Here is a 25873-nt window from a genome sequence, read left to right on the forward strand (position 1 = left end):
CCTCCTCATGACGAAAAAAAAAAGTTTATCTGTAGGCCAAGGAATAGTGAAACGTAAGCATAAAACTTTACCGGTTGTTACCGATACACATCACTAGTCGACGCAAACTGAGCTACATGGCCCACAAAAACAAAACTTTTAATCTCAATTTTCATAATTATACTAGAAAATGCGAACAAATTAATTATATTGGTGTGAATAAAGTTTTTGTTTCAGTACATTTAGAAAACTTCATAAACGTTTTTTGTGAAACGGAACACTGAAGTGAATGTACTCATCAAAATGACAAATTAAAAAAAAGTTTTATTTTTCTTATATTGGTACGAGATTTTATTGATTGTTTTCTTTCGTAAAAGATTTTCGGCCAGACGGCGACTGAAATTGCAAGTTACTGTGATATATTTATTTTCAATAATTAACTATTCTTATCAACAAATTAAATGAGCAGGGATATCGAGTTATGTCTATAAGTAATGGAAGGTACAGAACTGGGTGGCGACCAGCAATTCTGTTTGAGATGGAACAATTTTCAAGCGAATATAACTTCTCAATTCGAGGCACTGCGCGATGATGAGGACTTCGTGGACGTCACCCTGGCATGCGAAGGTCACAGGCTGGAGGCCCACAAAGTGGTTCTCTCAGCGTGTAGTCCTTATTTCAAGGAATTATTCAAAGTAAGTGTATCTTTCACTCCCCACACTTTGATGTGTCACCATTACAATGACTCTAGTGAAAGTTGTTATGTATAAAACACTTGATCTACTTACAAATGCCATGTCTCGCGTTCCGGTTAAGTACTCGTGATTTCATTTATTTGTACCTACTTTAAAATTCTGTTTTACAATTTCTAATTAACTCATTATCATTTCTTCTATAGATTATATGTATGTCTTGAGCAGAGATATTGGATTCCTTCTGTGTGACCATTACATTCCTTACTAATGAATATGTCTCAAGTCAATACCCAATTAATTAATGGATTCCCAATATTTTACTCGATTATTTGATATTGCTGGAACATGAGACTCTTGTGGCCAACACACACAAATCTGAATATTAATTGATGGACATTTTCACCTCATTTTACCAGAATATATTTTTAGTAATTGGACAGGCGAGTATCACAAGATGAAAGTAACATACATAATGCAATCCAAGCCATGATGTTGTAGCAATAATGACTGAAATCCAACAATCACGGCACACTATGATTTAATTCATCCTCTTACTGATGATTTTAAATTCAATGACTGCAAGACAGGATAAAAATATGTATAAATAGGACTAGATATATCTAGTTTTGTTATAATACTACACTTTCATCTCATTATGCATTTACGGTTCTTTGTGAAAGCTCCATTAAAAGCCTTATTTGTGATGATGTATTAATGTTCACAACATGTGAAGTGTTGGAATTCACTTTGAGTGAAATGCTCTGGAATGTAAGACATATTTTTTTTATTAGGAAATGCTTCTTGCTTCTTTATCCAATACTAGGTATAAGGAACAGAATCCTGTAGATATTGAGTGTATTTCAGCCAAATACAAAGTTGTAATATTCCATTCAATTTGCGTAACTTACATATTTTTAGAGATCATAATGCATAAGAAATTGCAATTGGTGGTAATTAGCTTAATCACTGTGACCATTGTTCAAATCAACTGTCCCATTGGTTTTTAATATTCAAGGCAATTTAAATTACAAATGATTATGAATAGAAACTAAATGTGGTTGTGATGTCCATTTATTTTTGAATGTGTCATGAATTCTATTAATTATAGCACTTTCTTTGTAGAATTTTACTTATTATTTGGACTTTGAGCCAAAAAGTCATCAGTAATCTAATTTGGTGATTGATTATGATAAATCATTGTCTTTAAAACACAAAAACCATGCCCTAAAGACAAAAACAATATTGCAATTGTGGTTACTTGTTTGTACAATCACCACCAATTACTAATGTTAACATGGCATAGCTGACAGCATACAAAATAGAAGTTATAAACACCATTATGCATTCTGGCAATTTGAAATAGATATAATAGATTTTTTGAGCTAGATAGAAACTTAACCAGATCTTAATGTAATTAATTAACTATGTTATTAGTTCAATAGAATACTGATTCAAACTTGTTAGTCAAGTTTTTGATGGTTTCCTGGGAAATTTAATTAATTTAGAATTTGTGTTAATCACTCCAAACTGCATGGGATGTAATAAAATATCCTTATGTAGTATGAAAAATGAAAATATATTTCAAGACTTAGTTGTAAAAAAGACTATGGTAAATTAATATTCACATACTCTTTAGAAAATGTATGATGTATGTTTTTCACATACTAATTTGACTTCATGTTACAACAAGGATTTACATTTTCTTATAGTGAAGGTCACACAAAAACATGGCAAAATATTCCTTAAAATATTTTAAAATGTGTTAGTTGATGTAAATGATATTAGTAGACAAAGGATTTTTTTCGCCATAATATTTTTATTGTCAATACAATGGTGTTTTACATTTCTATGGAATAATCAAAATAGTTGTTACAGATTGTGTTTTGTTAAAATTACCAATCTTAAATGGAGAATTAATTTCTAATTTGAAATTTTGAATTCAGAAAAGAACAAGTGGGAAAATATTATTTTCGCACTTGTTTTGTCTTTAATTAATTAAGGATAATCTTTGTCTAATAGTTTTCAATATTGTTTTGTTAAAATTACCAATCATGATATTGTGGAAAATTAATTATTCAAATCAGAAATTTTGAATTCAGAACCGAACTCTGTACTTGTGGGAAATTATTTTCGCACTTGTTTCGTCTAATAACCTGGACTGTCTAACTTGGTCGGGCTATAAGAGTGACCATAGAGTTACAAGTAGAGTAGTGACGTGTGCATATAAGTGCTCTTAAACATAATAAACACGAAAACTTCGTATCTTAGAAACTCACGGTGCAGTCCTTCGTCAAAGTTGCACCCATTTTTCGATAATTAAAGATGACAGACGACATTGAGGTTGATCATTTTATATTCGACGTCGACAACACATCATGATACAATGCTGAGTCGAGGCACGTGGCGATATCACATTGGATTTATGTGTAAGACCGTTATGAAGAAAACACTTTTTTGACTCTTCGGATCATCGAATCTCAGAAATGCTGACTCTTATTAGAAAGTGTATAGATAATTTTGATAGATAATTGTATGGTCTTAAACCTTGTCATACATATTTTTGTGATAAAACTTACCGTTTAGCTGAAAATCTCAAAAACTCGTATTTTTTAAGTTTGACCTTGAATTTTTTTTTTAGCACATGTCGGATCGATGGGGACTTTTTACAGTTAATTCATAATGGTGCTCCGAACATTCGTACCAATTTTCAGCTGTATGCGAATTAATGCAGGGTTCATGTCTAATTTGACTGGACTATATAGTTATAGATCGTTTCATCCACGAAGACGCGCCCCACCATTCTTCCGCTAATGTTTGAGTGTTATCGGTGAACTCTAAAATCTATGAGTGCACGCGCGCACTACAATAATGAAGCTCGGGATTGCTTGGATCAAATTCCGCACTCCGCGCTTCCCTCGACTAAAAATTAGTGGGGCGCGTCTTCGTGGATGACGCGCCGACGGACTAATTCCAACTCTTGCTTTATTACCCAGGAAACATGCCTATTCTTTGTAAGGTCCATGTTCTAAACGCCCCGTTTTTTTCCAGAACAATCCATGTCCTCACCCCATAATATTCATGCGCGACTGCGAGGTGTCGCACGTACGCGCGCTCCTCCAGTTCATGTACGTGGGGCAGGTCAACATCGCGCAGGCGCAACTCTCGGCTTTCCTGCGCACCGCCGACGCGCTGCAGATCCGCGGCCTCACAGACTGTTCGCAACACAACGACAAAGTAAGTCCAAAATCATCACTGAATTCAATTTGTTGTGTGTTTGTACATTACATTAATGCTAAATTATCCTCACTAGTTCTCCTAGTATGCATACAAACTCCTTAATCGTCTTAATAGTCAACTTCTGCTCATGATCTCGCCTAATAAAATTCTTAATTCTCGTCTCATTAAGTACCTAACTTAGATTTTGAGAGAAAGCTTCAAATTAATATTCTTATGATTCAGTTTGTTATGAGTTCTAAGACAGTTATCTCTGCAACTACTCAACCTTCACTGGAAATTCATTGGCGACCAATTAGATTCTGTGCTAGAGGAATGCCAGTTCCAGTTGTAGGAATCAGTGAAACCACTGGGTTTTAGCAATACCGCTTACTATAGCAAAATTTTATTGCGGAGTTGGACAACGGGAATAAGCGAGTGATTATTTTTGAATAAATGTGTCATAGTCATCTGCTGTCGTCACCTGTTACCCACAGTCAGTTATTTGATTACTAAAATCCCATAGTATTTTTTTGTATCAACATATCGGCAGTCGGTCATTATCAAAAGATAGTTATCGCCAGTAAGCTTACTCGTGCTAGGGATACCACGTGGTTATTAACAAAGTTCACCATGACTACGATTATAAATGTTTTTATAACCCTAAGTACTAATCTTTAGTCAAGGTCCAGAACCTGCGTAGTTTTATATCACAAGTTAATTATCGAAAGAAAGTCTAGTTAGTTAAACTGCGCTGTAGACTGAGGTGCGTGGCGTCACTGGCTGTTTACAACGCCACGATAAAAGTAAATCCCGAACTACTAAGTACTGTAGATATTTTGTATGTGTTCGCTTAAAATTCGTAATTAACTCTTCATCATCATCAGCATTTCAGCCACAGGACGTCCACTGCTGAACATATGCCTCCCCCAATGATTTCCACATTGCCCGGTTGGTAGCGGCAGCGGCCTGCGCCTTCCTGCTACCTTTATGAGGTCGTCGGTCCACCTTGTGGGTGGACGTCCCACGTTTACTCTTAGGAATGGAATAAACTATCACCAGCCCATCATTAGCCTATTATAACTATTAAACTAGGTAAAGCCGCCATCTTATGTCCTTTTACTCGACTCTGGTGGAGACTTTAAGCTTAAAATTTTTACACGATTCTCCCAACTCTTTTAGTGAAGAATATAATAATAATATAATAAAGAAACACTGATAATAATAATGCATTTAATAATATATTAAAGATATAATATTTATTTATATTTAATATGACGTCAGTCAGCGTATTTCTTTTTGAAGTCAAGTATCTAAATAATTAATGATTTCAAAGCAATTAAAAAACTAATTTTACAAATAATTTATTGAATATGTGCGCGCGTTTCAGACAATATCGGATGCCGATTTAATAACGTTACACATGTCGCTCAAATCGCTTCGAACTAATCGTCAAATATACATTATGCAGTGACAGCGAACAAGATGGGTATACAGGGTGTTTGGCGCNAATAACGACTCTTTTTTTAAACAATTTATTATGTTAAGAAAAAATTAATTTCATATCGCTAACACGTCAAAAGATAGCTTACCTATATTTGTTACGTTACCTTGTCCAGGTCCCATTTTTATCTGCATGCATGTTTTTACCAAAAATAATCCAAATCGGATCAACAGTGTAAACGTGAAAACGTAACACACAAACAGAGCTAATTTCATATTATACGTTTCAACGTTAGTTGGCAATTATGCAAAACTTAATTTTATGATAATTCGAGAGAAGGGAAGCGGACATTCATGCTAAAAGAGCAATGAATTATAATTATATTACACAATGATTTATTACTAATATGTCTTAAAAAGAAGTAACATAATGAAAAGCCGCCCTTAATTCTTCGTATTCTAGCTAACGCATAGGAAATACCCTGATATTAACGCCCGTATTCACAACCGATGCTTGTTTAAGTGAAGCAGCAAATCGAACGCACAGCGTTGAATAGAGTTCTGTGATTGGTTCGTGTCACCCTGTGCGTCCACGCGCATTGTGAGACCTCATAGTAATCTTTGTGAATACGGGTGTATGATTAATACATAAGAATGTAGCTACGGCGTCTACGAACGCGCTACGCCGTAGCTCCGTAGTCGTCTACGGATTCCTGTAGCAGGTAAATACAGCTCTGGAATAAAGTTCAGAGGTGGAATTGTGTAAAGCAATCGTAATCATTTGACAGTTCATAACGTACGATTAAATTAAACAAAGTAATAAAACAGTTAAACAAAGCGTTTGACAGAATAATCGTACGATATGAACTGTCAAATGATAACGATTGCTTTACACAATTCCACCTCAGGTCCCAAAGTAAATAAAAACGGTATTTTGTAGGCGTTCATGTTTTTGATCAAACATTTATCCAAACTATAAGCAAATACTGGTTCCGAATCGTTTATGCTTTCAATTTGGTAGCCTGATGTTTACTTAGGTATGTTTATTTTATTCGTAATAAATAAAATACGTAAGTAATCTACATAAAATAACATCACTGGCTGTTATTCTACCTACAGTTTCATGTGAACCCAACAATCACTACTACCTACCCTTTCAGACAGTTAAGCTGAAATCCATAGCTACAGGATTTTTCAGGACAACAACATTTGAATTCAAAACACACAAATTTGAACTCTGTATCTTTGTGAAGTAAGTTCTATTTAGGTAGTCTTTTAGGTGTTATTTAGGAGCCAATTCGGTCATTTGTTTTTCGCGTATTTGGAGTACCTATTAGTAAAATACACATAGACTGTGAACTTAGGTAAAATACTACTCGTATTTGCACTTTTCATACTTTTTGTGGCTACACAGATATTCATTGTATAATAATTCTGAATAGCATCAACGGTAGGTACGGTTCTAATTTTGTATAAGCACCTTGTATGTACCTAAATCTACTAATCTTGTCTTCGCCCGCGTGGATTTTAGTGAAAATTGAAAGTTGAAATAGTATTTAAATATTGTTCAAAATAGCTTATGAGAGTGTTTTGATACTACTATAAAGTTAAAGATATTAAATTGAATTAACTCAAAGTTTTAAAAGCCGCATCACAATCTCGAGTCATCATCATCATCAGTTCATTTAGTCTCCACTGCAGGAGTGCGGCCTTCTCTAATTTACAAGGCAAATCCTCCTCCATCCTCCTTGGTTGAGGATTCCGGGTGAAGCTCGCTTCCACCTTCGGCCTGATCATCACTTACCATCAGGTGAGATACAGGCGAAGCTTCCTCGTTGTGGATAATAAAAAATGGAGGATTTGGTCTACACGCGTTGTCCAGACGGGCTGGGCTCCGATCTAATATCTACGACCTACAAGTATCTATCTACGAGTATAAAAGGTACTATCCGTCCGCTTTAAGTTAGCCGCTGGCGATATGATGTCACTCGAAGGGAAGCGTCTATAACTAACAAACTAAAGGACAATGACCAAAAATGGTCCAAATGTCCACCACTAATGAGACCTATATTGGCTTATAGTCCATTAAATAGAGATTAACTTTCAGTACGGGACGAAAAAAAATAAGCTGTCAGTAAAAAGTTATGACTGTTTCAAACGTTGTAGTAGTTTACGCGCTAATCTCAGGAACTACTGGTTCGATTTGAAAAATTATTTTTGTTATGGATAGCCCATTTATCAAAGATGGTTTTAGGATAAATAACATCACCCTACAAAACCAATAGGGGCGGAGCAGTAAAGACAAATGTTGTAAAAATGGGAAATATTATTCAAACTATTTTTACGCGTACAAAGTCGTAGGCACAGCTAGTATAATATTTAATAAAATTCATCTATAACCCCGCGCCACATGCACCATGACACAACATGCGTAGATTAGTCCAAAATATGCAATGGATAGAATGATATCAAGAACATTTTTCGGATGAAAAGGTAAAAAACATGACTTTTCATTCAGTCATAACTTTTTACTGACAGCATATTTTTGATTGCGGTTTGGTTATAATGAATCAGTATTTAGTAGACTATTTTACTACTGTTGTGATTAATTATTTATCAAGTAATTTTATTTTTATTTTTACTGGAAACTAAGAATATACATAATTTTATTGCACATTGTAATATTGATTTTTGTATTTTATTTTAAACCGGATGTAGCATAAGTACCGTAGTAATATTCTCAACGGAAATTGTATTTAATAACGGAAGTGACTTATTAATATTTTTTCGGAAATCACATAAATTATTAGAATTATATTAATTGTAAGACTCATTTTTATTGCATGGTAGAAATATTGTAGAATTAATCTCGCCGGAAATTGTACTTAATTATTTTCTTAAACGGAAGTGGCTTGTTAATATTTTTACCGGAAGTCTCAATACTTTGAATAACTTGTATTAGAGGCCGGTCGATCTATTCTCATAAATAAAACACTGGATACTCATCTTTCACATTATATTGCCTTATTTTAGATACAATTCATCACTTAGCACAAAAGCGCGCGGAGTCGTCTCCGCGCGTCCCTCTATTCTGACGTTTGATGCTAGCGTGACATTGACGTATTGTCAATGTCACTATGACAGCATCTCATCGGCCACAACGATACCGTTATTTTAACGTTTTAGATTTTTCATAATTAACAGTTCGGCCATCCTACATTTCCTTCGCCCTCGAAGGTCTACTCTACTCATAGTACACTTGACGCCTCGTATTGGGATCCAGCTGTGCACCTTGCTAAGTCCACTCTGCCATCTCCACCACCATTCGCACCACACGCTGGCCGTGAATGCGCTCATAGGCGCCCACAACGTGCCCTGGCTCACGCGCGCCCTGCTGCTCCACCACGCGCGGCCCCTGCTGGACTCCTGCAGCGCCGACCGCGCCGCGCACCACGCAGCGCTCGCCGCGCTGGCGCCGCTCGTGACGCGCCGACTCGCCCGGCTGCACCGCCTGCCCGCGCACTCGCTGGCGCGCGAGCCGTTGCCGCTGCTGGCGCTGGCCGCGCTGCGGCTGCCCGAAGCGTGCGCGCTGACCGCGCTGCTGCCCGAAGCGTGCGCGCTGACCGCGCTGCTGCCCGAAGCGTGCGCGCTGACCGCGCAGCTGCCCGAAGCGTGCGCGCTGNGGCACACGATGCGCCAAACACCCTGTATAATTGTCATAGCAGGACAAACTGCAGTTAACAGTTCTAGCTGGACTATTTTTATTATTAAGTTATGTATCATAATGGATATATCAACTGGTATATTTTTGTAGAATCAATTGCCTTATTGCACGCCGATACATCATGCCCTTTCTTTGCAGAAAGTCAATCGTAAATCTCCTCCTTCCCAACTACGTAATTTGCTCAGCGCCAAGCCGTCACATTCTACCTCCTCCTCCAAAGCCGCAAGCCAAAACGTCGAGACCACCCCCGTCGAGGAAGACAAGAGCGCGCGCCGCTCGACGAGAAATTCTCCCGATGTTGCCAGAAATAATCTCAACGAAGAAGCTCCATTTCAAACTTCTAGTCAAATGAGGCCTAATAATGATGACTATAGCGAAACGTGCAACTACCCTTCTCTGAGGGTGAAAACTGATCTCGAAGCGCCAGAAGTGAAAAATGAGGAGAGCGATATTCTTATGGATCCCGGCGACGGGGACAGGGCCGACAAGTGTCAAGAGTTTAATGCATCAGATCTTTTGGAACCAAAAATGGAAGTCATGGAACAAGAAGCTAGTGACGAGGAGCGTTCCAGCTTTCCGCCGATGTACTATGAAAATAACGCATTAGCGAACCCCTTCGCAGCTCTGCAAGGTGAGACTTGTTTCTGTGTCCATCGTAAACTCAGCGTTCAGACGTTCGATACGAGACTTGATCAATGTTTCCTCTCCAGGTAACGTGGATCTCATGAGCGGCATCGGCACGGAGCTCCGGGACGACAACGCGGAAGGTGAATATACTTTATTTTTCTCACATATCACGTCATTTCACACGCACACGTCGACTCGGACAGCCGCGCCCCCGGCGAACCTTTAACATTACTATCGGTCGTAGAAGAGAGCGCGCGCGGTCTCGTACATAAATGGTGGCTAGGCGCGCGGGTGTCGTGGCGACGAGCCCGCTCGGCCTCCGCAGTGCCGCCGCCCGCATCCCGCATATGGCACGGAAACGGCGCCCGGCTCCCGGCGAGCGTCCGACCCGATTCGGCTGCTGCGGACGAGCATTTTCTGGGACACTTTCGGGTGCAGAAAATGCGCAGCCGCAGCGCGAGCGTCCGTCAGACGCGTTTCGGTGCGATAGCGCGTGGGGCGGGCGGCACGCGGCGGGCGCGGCGGGCAGTGCGATCGTGGTGTTGTTGGCAGCGGGCGGAACGAGCGCGGCCGCGGCGGGCGCGGGCGGCGGCGTGCAGTGCGCGCTGTGCGGGCGGCGGTACAGCAACGCGAGCAACCTGCGCCAGCACGTGCGGCTCATCCACGAGGCGCAGCCGGTGGCGTGCGCCACGTGCGGCCGCAGCTTCAAGACGCCGCTGTACCTGCGCCGCCACACGCTCGCGCAGCACCCCGCGCGCGCCCGCAAGCCGCCGCCGCCGCTCCCCGCGCTGCGGCCCGCCCAGCGCTTCCCGCAGTAGCCACCCTGCCCGGCGCGGGCGGCCGACGACATGCGGCTTATGACGTTCAAACGAAGACTGTCAATAAATATTATCTAGTCTGTGATCGGAGTGTCGCCGGGGGCCCGTTTGCCGTCACACCTCTCCGCTTATTGCGTGCCTTTCGATAAATATACCGAGTGCCAGATATTTATTATATGTCGCTTAACTTTAACGAGGTCCCTTTGCCGATAGTCTGATGATATGATGAATAGTTGTTGTACACTGTAAATAGAGCAGTTTTATTAGATTTCATATATCAGTTATCTGTGACACGTCTCGATTGGAGACACTGCTCTTGCAGCTTTTACTGTTAATATACATATAGGAAATATAGTTAATAGATACGACATAAACAGATCTAAGCAAACGCATGTTCCTAAACTTAGTAAGAACAAAGGATTCTTATGCCATGTCGTGGAAGCGTGGTACAAAGGGAAACAATATTATAAGACAATAACATGGCACGGAAAATACATGTTTTAGTCACAATAATGAGAATCACATTGCTTAGTCACGCCCTGCATAGGGTTTTCGTCGCATGACTAATCGAACCTCGTTAAAGGGAAGACAAGCTACCTTCCTTTTTGACAATAGACTGATCGTTGTTAAGCATTTGTTGCGACCGGTGCTGATTTTACATAACATAGGTTATTTACTGGTTACATAGTATAATACAGATTACAGACATACATATACACGAACCCACACGTTGGGCGCCGTCCGCCGCGCTCGCCGACGATCTGTATTTTCATAGTAGAGTGTAATTTTTTTACCGCAGAGCGGCGGAAGGCGTCAAACGACACCATTTTATTTGTCGAACGCGCGAACTTATGTAACTCTAGATACATAAATTCGTGAAGGAACCACAATAGTGATATTTTTATACACAATAGTTTTATCTTTACACAATGTTATATTGTTGAGTGATTGGACGGCTCCCGGTAAATTAGTTTGTACAAAAACTCAGATGTAATGATTGAATATTAAATGTCTTCAAAGTCGTATATTTAATAATAATTAATTAATGATACATAATATTAGTTGTTTAAACGTGATTTCACCGCGAGTTATATGAGGCGAAAGTTGCCTTTGTTGCCCACGTGAGACCCAGTGTCGCTGCAACGATAATGGATCGCAGGCGAACTGTTTCGTACTTTTTAAATATTTACTGTACGCTTTATACATTTATTTCTGTGGTTAGATATCCGCTGAACCCTCTTTTGAATAATTTACAAAATGATTGCCATAGGAGAAAGCACATCTAGTCATTTTAAAATAAAACAAACGGAGAAGACACGTCATTGAAAGTATGATTAGGGTTGTGAATTACAATATTAGTTTATCATTTGAAAATTAATTATAAAACTGTCTGAATAAAGTGTGATCTCAAGTGTGTATCCGTGATCTCTAAAACTACGCATTTATTTTGATCTGTGTTAGTCTTAAAATTATGGTTGGAAGTTGATTGCAATAATTATTATTACTCTTAAAATAATCGCTTACTTATACGTACCTATTAGTAATTGTAATTTGAAAAAAGCACTTTGGACTTTCCTTAAACTAATTTAGTCCCATTGATTAGTTAAGATGCAGCTTTCATTATCTTAATATTTAAAAGGAACTGTATAGGCAAAATATCTTGACACTTTCTGAATTTAAAGTAAGCAATTTATGAAATTAGAAATTTTATCATTATAATAGACAGAAATGGAATGTTTATGAAATTATAATAATATATGAAATCACATTAAAAAACCATAAAACAGGTTTCTTTTACATATACATACATAATTGTTCCATTATGAAGTTGTACGTTATCTACAGTGGTTTATGTTTGTTATAAGTCCCATATATTCTTAGCCGTTACTACGTGATATCCACCCATCCATCCTACTTGTTGCGTTTATGTTATAAACTGGACTAATTAATATGTTAAGCCTGTAAAATATACTACTTACACTTAATTTTTATTAGCTTTTTTTGTACAACATCGTACGGAATGACAATATCCTGCTGATTTATCAAGCTATTAATTTTAAAAACCAAGTGTCCATAAATATACTTTGATTGTAATATTTTATTCTTTAGTGCGATATTGATTTGAGCTGAAATTTAGAATTTCAATGTATGTACATAAATCAGTGTAATTTTTTTACTAAATAAAATAAAGTATTACGAGAAATTTCGATTTTCAGTTCAGTACTTAATTTTTTGTTTCTTCTTTTATAATTTTTATTTTAGCGATGATAATATGAAATTAATAGTCACTAATAAATGGCCTTTAGACGTGATAAATATTAACAAGCATTTTGCTGGTTGAGTGCCGTTCGTTACCTCTTTTTTTCTCAAACAATGTAGTGTGAGTCGTGATTGAAGTGATCATAATGCGATTTGAGAAATAACATCTTTCTTCCTACTCAAGAAATACCAGCATCTTAAACCATATCCAACTTTAGGCACACACATTCTATCTTTGTAGGAATACAAATTACTATTGGACCATAGGCTAATTATTTATTGCAGTTTTAACTTCAAAAACTTGCAGCATTTATTTTATTACTAACTATATGACGAAGCAATTTTTATAGCTTATCATGATGCAATTTTTATAGCTTATGAACTGAGTTAGTAAAACGAAATAAGAAAATTCCATAATACGACAATTCCAATCACTCGTACACGGTGACTTCGATAGGTTTATACCTTTAACATTATCTATTTATGATATTTAGAACACAGATTTAAATTAGAGATTTTGTGATAATTATAGCTAAGATCATGAACTCTGGGCCAAACTGAGAATAGATATTACAAGTCACATGATACATTTCAGTGTTTCGTGAAAACAATTAACGTTACATTATAATAACAATGATAGTGGTGTTGGTGTTATCAAGGTGTCTTTTTCTTAATTTATTTTACGGCAGTAATGCTTATTGGCCAGGGAGATATTCAGTTAAGTTTGGTAACTTAGCTGTTACAGCTTCAACTTCTTCAATTAATTCCAACTGGATGCATCTCTGGTTTGAGCTTGTTGTTTATTAACACGGTTTTGTTGTGTATTGTACATCGTAGTAGGGCGATGGGACGGACGCCGCACGCGACCCGTGCCCGACGCGGTGTGGCTCGAACAACATCGACGCGCGCTGCCCTTCGTGCTCAAGAGAGAGAACGAGCGAGAAGTTGCAGCACCAAGGCTGGTAAGTTCATATCAACCTAAATACCACCCTGTATACACATTTATAGGGCTCAAAGTTCCCCCATAGTGGAATTCGTCGCGAAACTGACCCAGCTTTAAAACATTTTGAGAAAGATTTCACAACAGTCGTGGACCACTATCTTTATTTGATACTTATTTTACAAACGACCGAATTCTTTTAATTGCTCGGTGAAAGTCTTTATTCTCAGACAGCCATCAACTAGATCTTATATGTCAATTAATTCCTCAAACAATTTATATTTTAAACGATGTGTTTAGTTGTCTGATTATAGAATACCACATTCGGCGTGCGTTTTTTTTGTCATGTCGTATTTTAAGGTTTGATTAATGATAGTGTCGTGTGTGATAACAATTGCCATGGCAGTAATAATGATAAGGTACACAAAGACAATGGTTGCGACATTTTTAACGAACGATATCATGAGGTTTTATCACATAAGACGGGAGATACGGTGCCTACGTTCCACGCGCTAGCAGAGGAATATCAGAGGAAATTCGTCATTATCATATAATAATAAATAAACAATGTTTAAAATAACGTGCTAATAGCACATTTCAACTTTTTATTTTTAGTTAGGTTTGGTTTAAGCCTAATGTATTTTTCACTAATATGAAATCTTGCGTAGCCGTAGTGTCTGCGCGCGCTTTCGCGTGCCCATTGAGGAGTGACTACGGTATTTATGTCTATTAAAGTTTTATAGAGACACGAGACGTGTTCATCACTTTATCTTCGTCGATATGATTGTCAATAAATTAAAACTATTTGAAACCTGATGGTAAACGAAAAGCGCTTTAAGTATGTGCTTTTTTCTTTGATGAATACAAAAGACAGGGCAAAGCTTAGCTTAATTTAGTAAAATGTATACTCGTAGTTCAACAAAATTCCATCATTGTCAATAATCTTAACGTTTAAATCTGTTATAATTGTCATTGTGCACCCACTTAAATGTAGTATCAGGCTACATAATCAGATATACGGACCACCGCCGTATCACAGTTGCTATGAGCTACAGTGAATGAATCGAACAAATCATACAATATCTTAGCCCTAACATGTCTTTCGCCAGGCCTTATCGCAAACATTACGGTTTATCGTTCGAATATGTACTTCAATTACGTAGTATATAATGGGGAACCAATTTGCCTTTAGGTCTTCCATAAATCGTTTTTGATAAAGGGGCACTCTGGCTCTAATCATGTCCACATACTCTCTAATTTAATACGTGGATTTTGTTTGAGTTATCATACTGCAAATCTAGCCATACTCATGAAAATGCCTTGAAGAACCACGATTGGCTGTGTGTGTAGCGTAGTATAAAGGAAGGTACACATTGGGAAAATTAGCGTAGTAAAGGATGATGATAATGGACGCCTCAGCAATGTTTTTTCCAATATAAATTAGTCGCAGTGAATCCATACCACAAAATACAGGTTCCAAAAGCGCCCCTTGTGAGTACCATCCTTAACCCGAAATCGATAAAGCGATCTAACGAATCGGAACAATAACAGTGCACGATGATGAATGTGGAAAAGGCATTCGAATACTAAGTTACTTAATGCATGTGCTAACTCGTAAACATCGATATTAAACTGTTTTTATATTAGCTCACAAATACAACTTTTCAAAGCAAGTCTTGCACTTATCTAAAAACAAAGAGTATAATAATATTCATTATTATTGCAGTCGATCACTAATAATTTAATTCTTGATATTTTCTCAACACATTTTTCAAACTTGTTTTTATCGACTATTATACATTTTAATTATGTGTTTCATCGTCTAATATTGCTTCAATTATATTATTATACTTAATTGAAAATATTTATTTTATGAAGAGCTGGCTTAATGACTTCATTAATTTATTTTTGAAATGTCCCATGACTCTTAACAAGTTACAATCTAATCTTCAATTTATCACTTCATATCTATGTTACTTATTAGCCCTGTCGAATAGTCTCCCATAATATATTTACTTAAATGTTTTTTCTGTTAAATAATTTAAAACCGAATAAATAAAATCGGATACTGCCTACTTACGTTTGTTAAATATTTATATTTGATATGTCAATAAAGTGAGTTAATTATGATATCCGCTTCAAAGAAGTCCTTCGTATTAGTTTTTCATTTTTTGCATGTTTTAAGGCGATTACCGAAGCGAAAGTTCTGCCACCTTCATGTTTCTTTTTGCTGTGAATTATTTACACAATAATTGAATATATTGTATTGTTGAATTTTTTACTGTCTGTTATGCTATTTTTAATCACCTTTTTAAATATATTGTTCACTTAATGTAGTTGTAGAATGAAAACATCTAAATAAAAGTGCAAATAGTAATAAAAAATATTGTACCGAGGTTCTTAAACAACCGACTTGTTTCAATTCATTCAACCATTCAACACTTTTGTTCAAAACTATTTGAAGGAGGATTAATGTATGCAGTAATTATTCACGAAGTAATAATATCGTTTCGGCGTTTTCAAACCGATACCTCAAGTTTTTCATTGGTTTCGATCATTATGCTACACAAACAAAAGATTCTCCGCACCAGCCATTCCTAGTTTGAATTAATCATAAACATCTATAGTCTGGTCCGTGAGCACGTAGAATTTTGTCCAATGACCCCAAGCTACCCATCCTTATCGCTCGCGCGTAATTATGTTACTATCGCGCTCGCACACTCACTGCGGGTGCCAGTCGCACAGTCGCGACAGCAATATAATTACGCGCGAGCGATAAGGATGGGTAGCTAGGGGTCATTGGACAAAATTCTACGTGCTCACGGACCCGGCTTTAAAACTAAACATGCCACCACCTGGTCCAATCATTCACCCCAAAAAATATCGGTCCGCAGATAAAGCTGGGCGAGGGAGTGGAAATCCGGGAAGAATTGCTCCGCGGCGTCAAGTGGGGCGACTATCGGAAGGTGACGCGGGGGCTGGCGGCGGCGCTTTTTTCCCCCATAGAGCTGGCCACGTGCTCCGTCACGGGACAGCGCTGGTCCCGCGCGGGGCAGGAGTCCCGGCCCACCAAGCCGCCTCTCGACCGCCGCAGAGTCCACGCCCTCATATCCTACGTCTCCCGACACTTCCCGGACGTAGAAGTCAGCAGGATCAAGCAGGTGCTAGCGTACAAGTGCAAGGAGAACTGCGCCGCTCTAAGGATGCGAACCGCCAGGTGACATATTTGTTGATTCAAACACCTACGCTTGCGCATGCTCCGACATGCCTCAATTATTTGACACCTCATAGAACAACGCGCTGAGCGAATTCACTTAACATCGCTAGGATTTCATGCTCATCGTCACCAATTTAAAAAGCATGATCGTAATGAAACTCCAAACGTGATTCATGACTGGACACGTGTTTTCTGCAATTTCACCAGTTTTAGTTAACTCCACCTGCATCTATCACCACCTGACCATTAACCAAGTTTTGATATAGCGATTTATTATAATATAATAGTTTCGTTTATAAAACAATCCGATGCAATTATTTTCAAATGCTTTTACTATTTATAGAGTACGATTAATTTCGCGTTCAAAATAATGCTACCTGTTGTAGTGTAAACGTCGGTAATTTACGTAAAAGTAAATGTGTTTTGTTTAGTTAACTGTGCAAATGACGAAACAATGCACGCCATAAAGTTAATGTGGTTTCAAACTTGACCTATGCTCGCTCATATCTGTTGCTTAATTTAGTAATCAACGGTTAATTTTATTGTTTTTATTGTTTTAGCTTTGTTTGGTTACACACGGCACACGTAGCTAACTAAATCAAAACGAATATTTGAAATGGTCACAACCTTTGGACCATGGTTGGCTCATCAATTGAATTTGTCATGGAACCATTAACGAACTAGATAAGGAAACTGCACGTTACCCTAATTCGTTTATTGCTTTATGGATGTGGCTTTTAACTTATGACTTGAGATAAATTTTGTACCGCGATGTATGAATATGGCTATTATGATGTCGTCATCCATGGCAGAACGGGACGAAAAGAATACATTGATAGCGTTTGACCTTTACTCGCCAGTCTCAACACAACAATTAAACGTATAGACAGACCGCCTGATTCTGAGGTTTTAATCATCTTAAATTTTTTTTATATAATTTTACCCTAACATGTACTTATTATCCTAATAATAAAAAACATTGGTATTGATAAATATCTAACCTAACAGTTTCTTCCGACCTGAATGTCGTGACCCCATCTTAGTCACTTTTAGTTAGCTCACCCTATAATACTCATTGTCAATGCTTCTTATACTCGTAATGCACAATGGATGCACATTTTAGCATACGGGACTATTCCCACCTCTCGTTCCCACCACTGCAACTCCTGTGTAGCCAGGATCTACAGCTTGACCGCCACAAAAACCCAACCAATGAAGGTCAAGTTTGTCCCGGGGGAAAGTTAAACTGTCATTGGACCCGCAACGAAATTAATCAGAAGAACATAGGAGGAGTTCGAAATTTTAGCATGTTAGAAACCGGACCTTGGCATAGAATTAGAATTCTACCACTCGGTTAACTTCTGTCCTGGCATGACAGATTGGCCTGAGCAGATGCTCAGAATCATGGTTAACATTTATCAGTTTGTATAAAAGTACTAATGACATAAGTCTGGGACAGTAATCAGAGTTCACGATTAAAGCCCTTTTCCCAGTATAATAAAGAAGTCGAGAGTAATACAGAATCTGCCCATTCTGTTGGATTTCGCTAAGCAATAAAGTGAATAGACTTTCCAGATTACGGCAACCCACGACACAAAAACATAAGCGTTTATCTCTCGAGGCATGCTCTTATTTTTAGATATTTAATTATTGTGATTGACGGAAATATTTTGTTTAAAAATACCCTTTTGTCATAAAACCTCGTACATTTGACGCGAATGCTGTGCATTCTTCGTTAATTTATTTCTCCACTGTCATTATCTTGGTGATAATATCACTAGTTCCTGATAAAAAGCTCAGGAAAATCTTAATGATGAGTGAAAGTCCAAAGGTAAACTGGTTGGGAATGCTTTAGTGCATTAAGTTCGCCTGATGTACAAATTCATTTTAGCGGTATCCTTCCGTTTGGCCAAATTACTTTTCGCCAAATTTCACTTCGCAAACAACTTATCGCCAAAGTTTCATTTCCCAAATAAACTTTTAGCAACTGTACTTTTCGCAACTAATTCATTTGGTCAAATTAACATTTGGCCAAATTTTACTTGGCAAATGTTTATATAGCAAATGTTTTATTTTGCCAAATGTTATATCCCAAATAATTTGCTTGGTCAAATTGACACTTCACATACTTACGAGTACCCACCGTTACCCACAAATCAAAGCATAAGGCACATGGTCATGGTTTTCACAATAATTTTATGTAAAACAGAGAGATTGCAGAAAATAGTATGGTTGCAAAAAGTAGGTATTGTAGAAAGTAGAAGGTTAGGTTAGGTTAGGTTAGAACAGTGACCCTTAATGCGCGAAGGCGAGCGAAGCGTGCCGCGGCATCGGCCGCCGAGCGCTAGAATCATCTCTATTGTTAATGAATCATTTGGAAATTTCGATAAAAAGAATGAAATATGAAAATTTATTTAGAAAAAAGAAGAGGGACAGCCACAGTAGGTAACACAGGGTCGTTCAGGAGAGTGCAAGGAAGAGGTGCACCAACCACAGTTAAGGAACGGCTGGGACGCACAAGGATAGGCGCATCAAGCTCGTAAGCCTTGATAGGGTTACACTGGTTAAGGTGGCCCTTTTCAAGACTTGGAAGCCTGTGGGTAACAAGCCATTGGACGTGGAGAGGGTCATTAATTATACGTATATTTTCTACTTTTCCGAACTTTAGTCCGGGAACGGTTTGTCCAAAACATTTGAATTTGGTCTTATTCAATGCAGGATTAAGTGACCTTCAACCGTCATGAAGACCACTTTTCGATAGGGTAAGTCCTTTACGCGGTATAACCGGAAAACCGAAAAAACGCCCCTTTCGGGGGCCCCCACCACTTAAGCACAACTCTGTCGAAGTCGAAAATAAATAAATAATAAATAAATAACTGGCCTATTGAGTTACCGTTTTAAAGTTCAAGACACATTCAAAATCTTGCATACTTTTTGCTGTCCCTTGTTACTGACCGAGTGGCTACTACTGGCCAGTAACAAAGGACAGCAAAAAGTGTCAAAAGAGCCAAGTTAATACTTGTAAAATCACAAAATGCTTTCGATAAATATGTTTTTTTTACGTCTTGACAAAACTTTATTAGACAACTTATTTGCAATTCATTTGTTTACGTTTGAGAAATAAAACTAGTCTACATCAGATGGGTTAAGGTCGACCTTTATTACGGATCCCGTACTTTTACTGATACGGTTTGAGAAAGAACAACAAATAACTGCATTTCTTGTTTTTATGACAGTTAAAGTCCATTTTATGATGATGTTGTTTTCGAGCACTACAATCGTGCGTGCAGTCACCTGACCTATGAGTCTGGGATGGACAGTTGTTTTTATCCTATGACATTAGGAAAACATGGTGATAATACTGTTATTGTTGAGTTATTGGTAAATATTGACAGGGTTTTGTTTCCCAGTGAATACACCAATAAAAAGATAGATAAGAGATAAATGCTTACCTTAATTGTTGAATGAGAACGAATAGACAAAGAGTATGATTTGAAAACTGTAGGTCAGGGGATCGGTAACCGGCTTGCAAGCCGCATTTTACATCTCTTTAGTTCCTTATTTTGTTATGCACACTTAAACATCAAAAATTTACAAAAAACTAAAATTTTACTGCACCGGAAAATTACGGATTTTTTAAACCCATTCTAAAAGGTTGCCGCGTTTAGATCAGTAACTTATAGCGTGTAAAATCGATTTGATGCGACAGAAAAATCGTGAATCAGAAAAGCGTAGGTAAAAGCGATGGTGAAAGGCACGGTCCGCGCACCGCGCCACTCGAGGCAGTAATTCAATTTGAAGTAGGCTGTCGAATTGTTTCAGCGAGTCCACCAACTATCTGCTGAGCGCGGCAGCTAGGCCGCCGCCCTGCGACGACGCGCCGGGCGGCAGCGCGCGACCGCCCTATCCTAATTTGTGAGTACCCTCATTTACATATTGATCACGATAGCTCAAAACTGGTAGTGACTGGAGTGGGATAGCCGCTTAGTTAAAAAAAGTACCTCATAAACTTTGTGGAGACAGAACTATGTTGTATTTTACTTATGTCTAATGTTGATATTAGCCTCTTTATCCACGATTTATCCTACAGAGATGGATATTTGGTAAATAAATATCTAATTACTCCCAAAGTCCCAAAGCAATCATTGCTAGATAACAGATAAACAGGCATAAATAGATTCATAAGAGTATATGTACAAAAATGTCCATGTATCTGTGTTTAGTGCTGGTCCTTAGTTAAAATAGAATAGATAGAAATAAAGATACAATTTGAAAAATTAAATTCGTAACAAAAACTTAAGGACTCCCATTATTTTGAATGAGCCTTCTATATTATTGTATATTTTCACATAAGCATGATACTGATAATATTGAAACTGAGATCATGACTTTGTAAATCTACGGCGCTATTTTTATGGTAATGAATTCTTGAATAGGCAATGGAATAGTTTTCCATAGTATGATCCTAAAGGTCACCCCGGTCAAGGGGCGAGCCTAACACAATAACTGACAATGGTACATTTATCGCGAACGTGCTATCTTGGCGCTGCGAACTTTGTACCAACATAAAAAAAAATAACTTCCCAATTCGACATGACTGCTTTCTTGTTACTTTTTTGTAAAAGGAAGAAATCTATTGTCTTCTGATCGCGGAAACGTTTGTGTAAATATAAAACCGATCGGGCATTTGTTTCAAGTTAAGAATTTTGTTTCATCAAGCGTCAGAAAAAGCGGATCGATTTATTTTATGAGTTAGAACTGTAAAAAAATGGAAATTTAGATTACTTTGGCCCGTTTTATAAAACAATACGAATCTGAATCACGTTTCTGATGCATTGAGACCGAATTAGTGCAGTAAATAGTAAAAATACACGTATTTGCGCTGGTAGGGAAAAAAAAGAATGCGACATCTAAAGGCTCCGTAAGAGCATTTGACGATTTGCAATAACTAATTCGATTAGTCTATGCAAATAAAGATAATTTTGATTTTGATTTTCATGTAATAATATGGCAGGTTTTCCATAAAGCGTAGGTCCATTATTAGAATGAGGGCTATCGTTTTTATACTTAACAGTTGGCACCCCTGGCGCTTGACAGGACCTTACTCTACAGTGGCGCCATCTTGATGAGTGCAAATGCGATAGTCCTCCTATCACTTTAGCGCTCACCAGTTGGTGCCACTGTCTTCGCTACTAGTAAGTGACAGGACCTTACTCTACAGTGGCGGTAACTGGTGAGCGCTAAAACGATAGCCCTCATTGCAAGTAATGTTGTGTTTGTTTTTGGCAGTGAATCGTCGAAGGGCTCTGGGCCGCTGGGCGCGGGCGGGGGTGCGGGCGGGGGCGGGGCGGCGGCGGGCGAGTTCGGGCGCGCGGGCGACGAGCCCGAGGGCGCCGCGCAGTGATGCCGCGTGCGCGCCGCACGTCTTTTGCATATCAATTTCATAATCTTGTTATTTTTTACCAAAAATAAAAGAAAATCGAACGATACTCATCGAGCGCCTCGTCGGCGCCGCGGACGCCGCCTACCATCGTGGATCGACGTTCGGCGGCCGCGGCGACCGCCGTCGGCGGCGAGTCGCACGTGTAAAATATTCATATTTATTTAGGTGATATTTTTCTATTGGCTACTGATAAGATTTTATCTCGTTATGTATCCGCCGGCCGCGCCGGGGTGCATTGTCGTACGTAAGGAGGTGTCGTGCCCGAAGCTCTAGCAATAATTTATCAGGTTCCTAAGACATGTTTTGTAGTTAGGTTCTATTTGCACGAATTTTTCGCGAACACTGCCGCTTGTTTTCTAAATTTTTTTTTCGAGGATATTAGTCGTTTAGTCGCTTACTTTATTTTATAAAAATGAGTCATTTTCAGAGTTACGTTAAAATTTGTATATGAGGCATTTAAGTGCTGTACGAGGGACCGTTGCAATTGCAAAGTAAATATATCAAAATGGCATAATTTTTAGGACTAACATAGAGATATTATAGTCATTTCGTTTTATAGGTGTAAATGATAAAGAATTTATTTTGGAGTGTCAGGTTTGGATATTGTAAAGTCTTTGGAGAGCTGTGATCATGAGGGATATAATATAAAGCAGTCATATTTTTAAAATATACAATTAAGAGTTATTACGTAATATTATCGAGTGTACAGAATACCGCGCGAGTCGCGGGCGCGCCGGCGGCGAGCGGGCGAACATCGCGCGCACGTATTTATCATATCAAAAAAAGCAATAACTATTATTTGATAAAAAGAATACTATTTTTAATTTTTAAATACTATTTTAAAGTTGTTAATGATGTAGTTAGTAAATTTAAAAAAATATCTTGGATGTCCACAGTCATTTATATTGTTCTTTTGAACGTAAACTGAAATCCTCATAATAATTATGTCTCACATTATACGTCATATCATTTAACTTAGTTTTTTGACGTTTCGATGATATCGTACATTTTGTACAATAACGTATTTTATAGATCCGGTCGTTTAGCCGTTTGAAACGTGCATGCATATCGCAGATATAATATGTATTCGTATTAGATCCTGTTGACCGGGGTAGTGAAGCAGACACAATCAACACGAGAACGACAATCCAGCTGCCTGCGGGCCGAGCACCTGCCCGCAGCGGCCCGCATTGGTGTACCTATCATAAGTTACAGTTACCAGAGTTAGGGTATTTTAGTAGTCACGCAGTACTACGTAGTAAATCTTACTAACTTGAACTATTTTGCGATGCCAATCGAAGGTCTTAATGCTCAATTTTGCCAAATTTTACTTGCCGAAAACGCGTCTTGTCTATTATTTTGTGTTTTATCTGTAGTGCAGCCGTTCCCGACTCTCAGGTCTCTTTTAGATTATTTGAATACGATGGGAATGGTCATGGTTGCTCAATAGGGTGTGTAACATGGTGGGTTTATGTGAAATAATTTTACCTAAATTGGAATTTTGGCCCAATCAAAGTTATATCATTAGGAAAATAAATTGAAAATTTAATTATAAATTAGGAAGAATAAATTGAGAGTTTAAAGAATTTGCAAGTATAAATACTTATGTGACGAATGCTCGAGATGCAATATGTTAATTTAGTGCCAAATGATATAAGTTAACTCGTAGCAATATATTGTATCCTAATGCTCTTGTGTAATTTCTCACGTAGTGTTAATGACCTATGAGGTTTCAAAGGTTTCTTTTACAAGACTATATAATAATATATTTATACAGGGAAAGTGTTAGGTAATGTATTGTTGTTCGGATCTAAGAGTGTTGTTGAGGTAAAATACTCATTGTGGCGGGGTGTAAAAATAAACGTACCTTCCGACTCTCCCGAGTGATCGCTCCGCGTGCCCCGTCCAAGACGGGCGGCGCGCGGCCTTTTCTATCCTAGTCTAGTGTTTTGATATGTATATTAGAGGAATTTAAAATTCGTCGCATTCGAACCGCAGTTAACCCGTCACGCGCCGGCGAAGGCCGCGCGTCGCGTAGCCTCTACCGTTATTTTTACACTCTGTACTGTATATAGCACTGAATGAGCAAAGGAACAAGAGAATTTATTTACTCAAATAAGTTTTTTAATTATTTACTATTAATAATTTTTTACTAAATTTTAATATACATTATTTTGCATTTTATGATTGTAATGGCAGCTGTCCATATACAGTGTGACTATTGAGTCGGTCTTACTTGATTAGGGTTTCATAAATAAATTGTAAAACGATACATCGAACATGACACATTGGGCACAAATATTTTTAACTAAAAATGCTTTAGTTTCTTTCGCTTGCTAATATAATGAATGAAGATAGTCAAAAACGTAACCGTATTGTTCCTGACCTAGTGTCTGTTAAATAGAGTTAAGTGGAACCCTAAAGTGATTTTTCACTGAGCAGATATCTGTAACTTGTATATATTGAGAACAACATCGATGCCACTGTGCGGAGCGTGCACAGCGTTGTGCCAAAATTACGTACTAGTCTTTAAAACAAATGTTGTTATCATTTTTCAGATTTTATTTAGTCCAGAATGTGTTTGTTCCTGTGCTGTGAAAAATAACATTTTCTAACAAATCAACACGCGGCGAGCGCACGATGTGGTTGTATTGTTATGTTTTGGTAGTCATTGTGGATCTGTTGACAAATCAAATAATTTGATGTAATATTAATAGAATTGGATTCGACCACATTGTGTTAAGTGTAGAGTTAACCTTTACCTAGTAGAACAAATTATTGTATAAAACTACGATTTAATAATCGCCATAAATGACGACACTTGTAAATGGATTTACCTTGCAAGTTTTGCCCGTTGTCTGTAGTTTTATATCATGATCTATATAAGTTGCCTTGGAGGTGGCGTAGATTTTAGAAATTATTGACAAAATTAAAGGCATATAATGCATTTGATTAGAATGCCATTTCCCTGGCTTTGAAAAATGGGATTATGATGGATTGACAAAATGTATTTCCTTTAAAAGTTCCTTCATATAATTCTCTTACTTTGTTGTTTCTTGGCAACTAACGTATTGTTATATTTTATTTTATACTTGGTGGCATTTATTTACTTTAGAAGTTTTATTTTTGGGATGGAAAGAAGAGAAGAGGGGGAAAGAGATGGGAAGGAAAGTCACAGGTAAAGCCCTAGGCAGATCTGTGTACTTATGAAAGTGGCCTTAAATAAACATTGTTTTCAATTTTCTTTTATTTTTACACTTAAAAGTGTATTTTTCCAAATAATTGATCTACGCCGTCTACACCGCGACAGTACGCAGGTACTTTGTGTCATTGAATGAGTCAATCTAATAATTATGTAACTAGAGTTATGAAAGTTGTGTTGATTTGTTGTTATATTTAAATAGTATTTATAAAATGCACATTATAATTTAGCTTTGAGCTCGTGCAATATTATTCCAAATTGTTTATATAAAATCTGTTATAATTATTTCTAAATTGTTATATAAATATTTTTG

The 25873-nt window shown here is 37.8% G+C and overlaps 1 protein-coding gene across 3 annotated transcripts; it reads left to right on the forward strand.

Moving 5' to 3' along the window:
* The first annotated feature begins 301 nt into the window (after positions 1–301).
* On the forward strand, positions 302–25873 carry LOC114355017 (zinc finger and BTB domain-containing protein 17). 3 transcript variants are annotated; one of them, XM_028307662.1, is made up of 8 exons: positions 303–674; positions 3723–3908; positions 9193–9685; positions 9765–9821; positions 13596–13720; positions 16593–16915; positions 20720–20830; positions 22205–25873. In XM_028307662.1, the coding sequence occupies exons 1-8, from the start codon at positions 474–476 to the stop codon at positions 22317–22319; spliced, it is 1611 nt and encodes a 536-aa protein (XP_028163463.1). In that variant the 5' UTR covers positions 303–473; the 3' UTR covers positions 22320–25873. The 3 variants fall into 3 exon arrangements, with proteins under 3 accessions (XP_028163465.1, XP_028163463.1, XP_028163464.1); XM_028307663.1 differs by having other exon boundaries at positions 20738–20830; XM_028307664.1 differs by lacking the exons at positions 13596–13720; positions 16593–16915; positions 20720–20830; positions 22205–25873 and adding an exon at positions 10234–10965 and having other exon boundaries at positions 302–674.

The sequence above is a fragment of the Ostrinia furnacalis genome, unplaced genomic scaffold, assembly GCF_004193835.3.
Source record: "Ostrinia furnacalis isolate ACB-3 unplaced genomic scaffold, ASM419383v2 OfSCF2311, whole genome shotgun sequence".
Classification (NCBI taxonomy): domain Eukaryota; kingdom Metazoa; phylum Arthropoda; class Insecta; order Lepidoptera; family Crambidae; genus Ostrinia; species Ostrinia furnacalis.

Excerpts from the sequence above, each read along its gene's own strand:
- LOC114355017 (XM_028307662.1), top strand. The coding sequence starts at position 474 with ATGGAAGGTACAGAACTGGGTGGCGACCAGCAATTCTGTTTGAGATGG. Across the intron at positions 3,909-9,192 it reads GTTCGCAACACAACGACAAA|AAAGTCAATCGTAAATCTCC; the intron begins GTAAGTCCAAAA and ends CTTTCTTTGCAG. Across the intron at positions 13,721-16,592 it reads AAGTTGCAGCACCAAGGCTG|ATAAAGCTGGGCGAGGGAGT; the intron begins GTAAGTTCATAT and ends ATCGGTCCGCAG.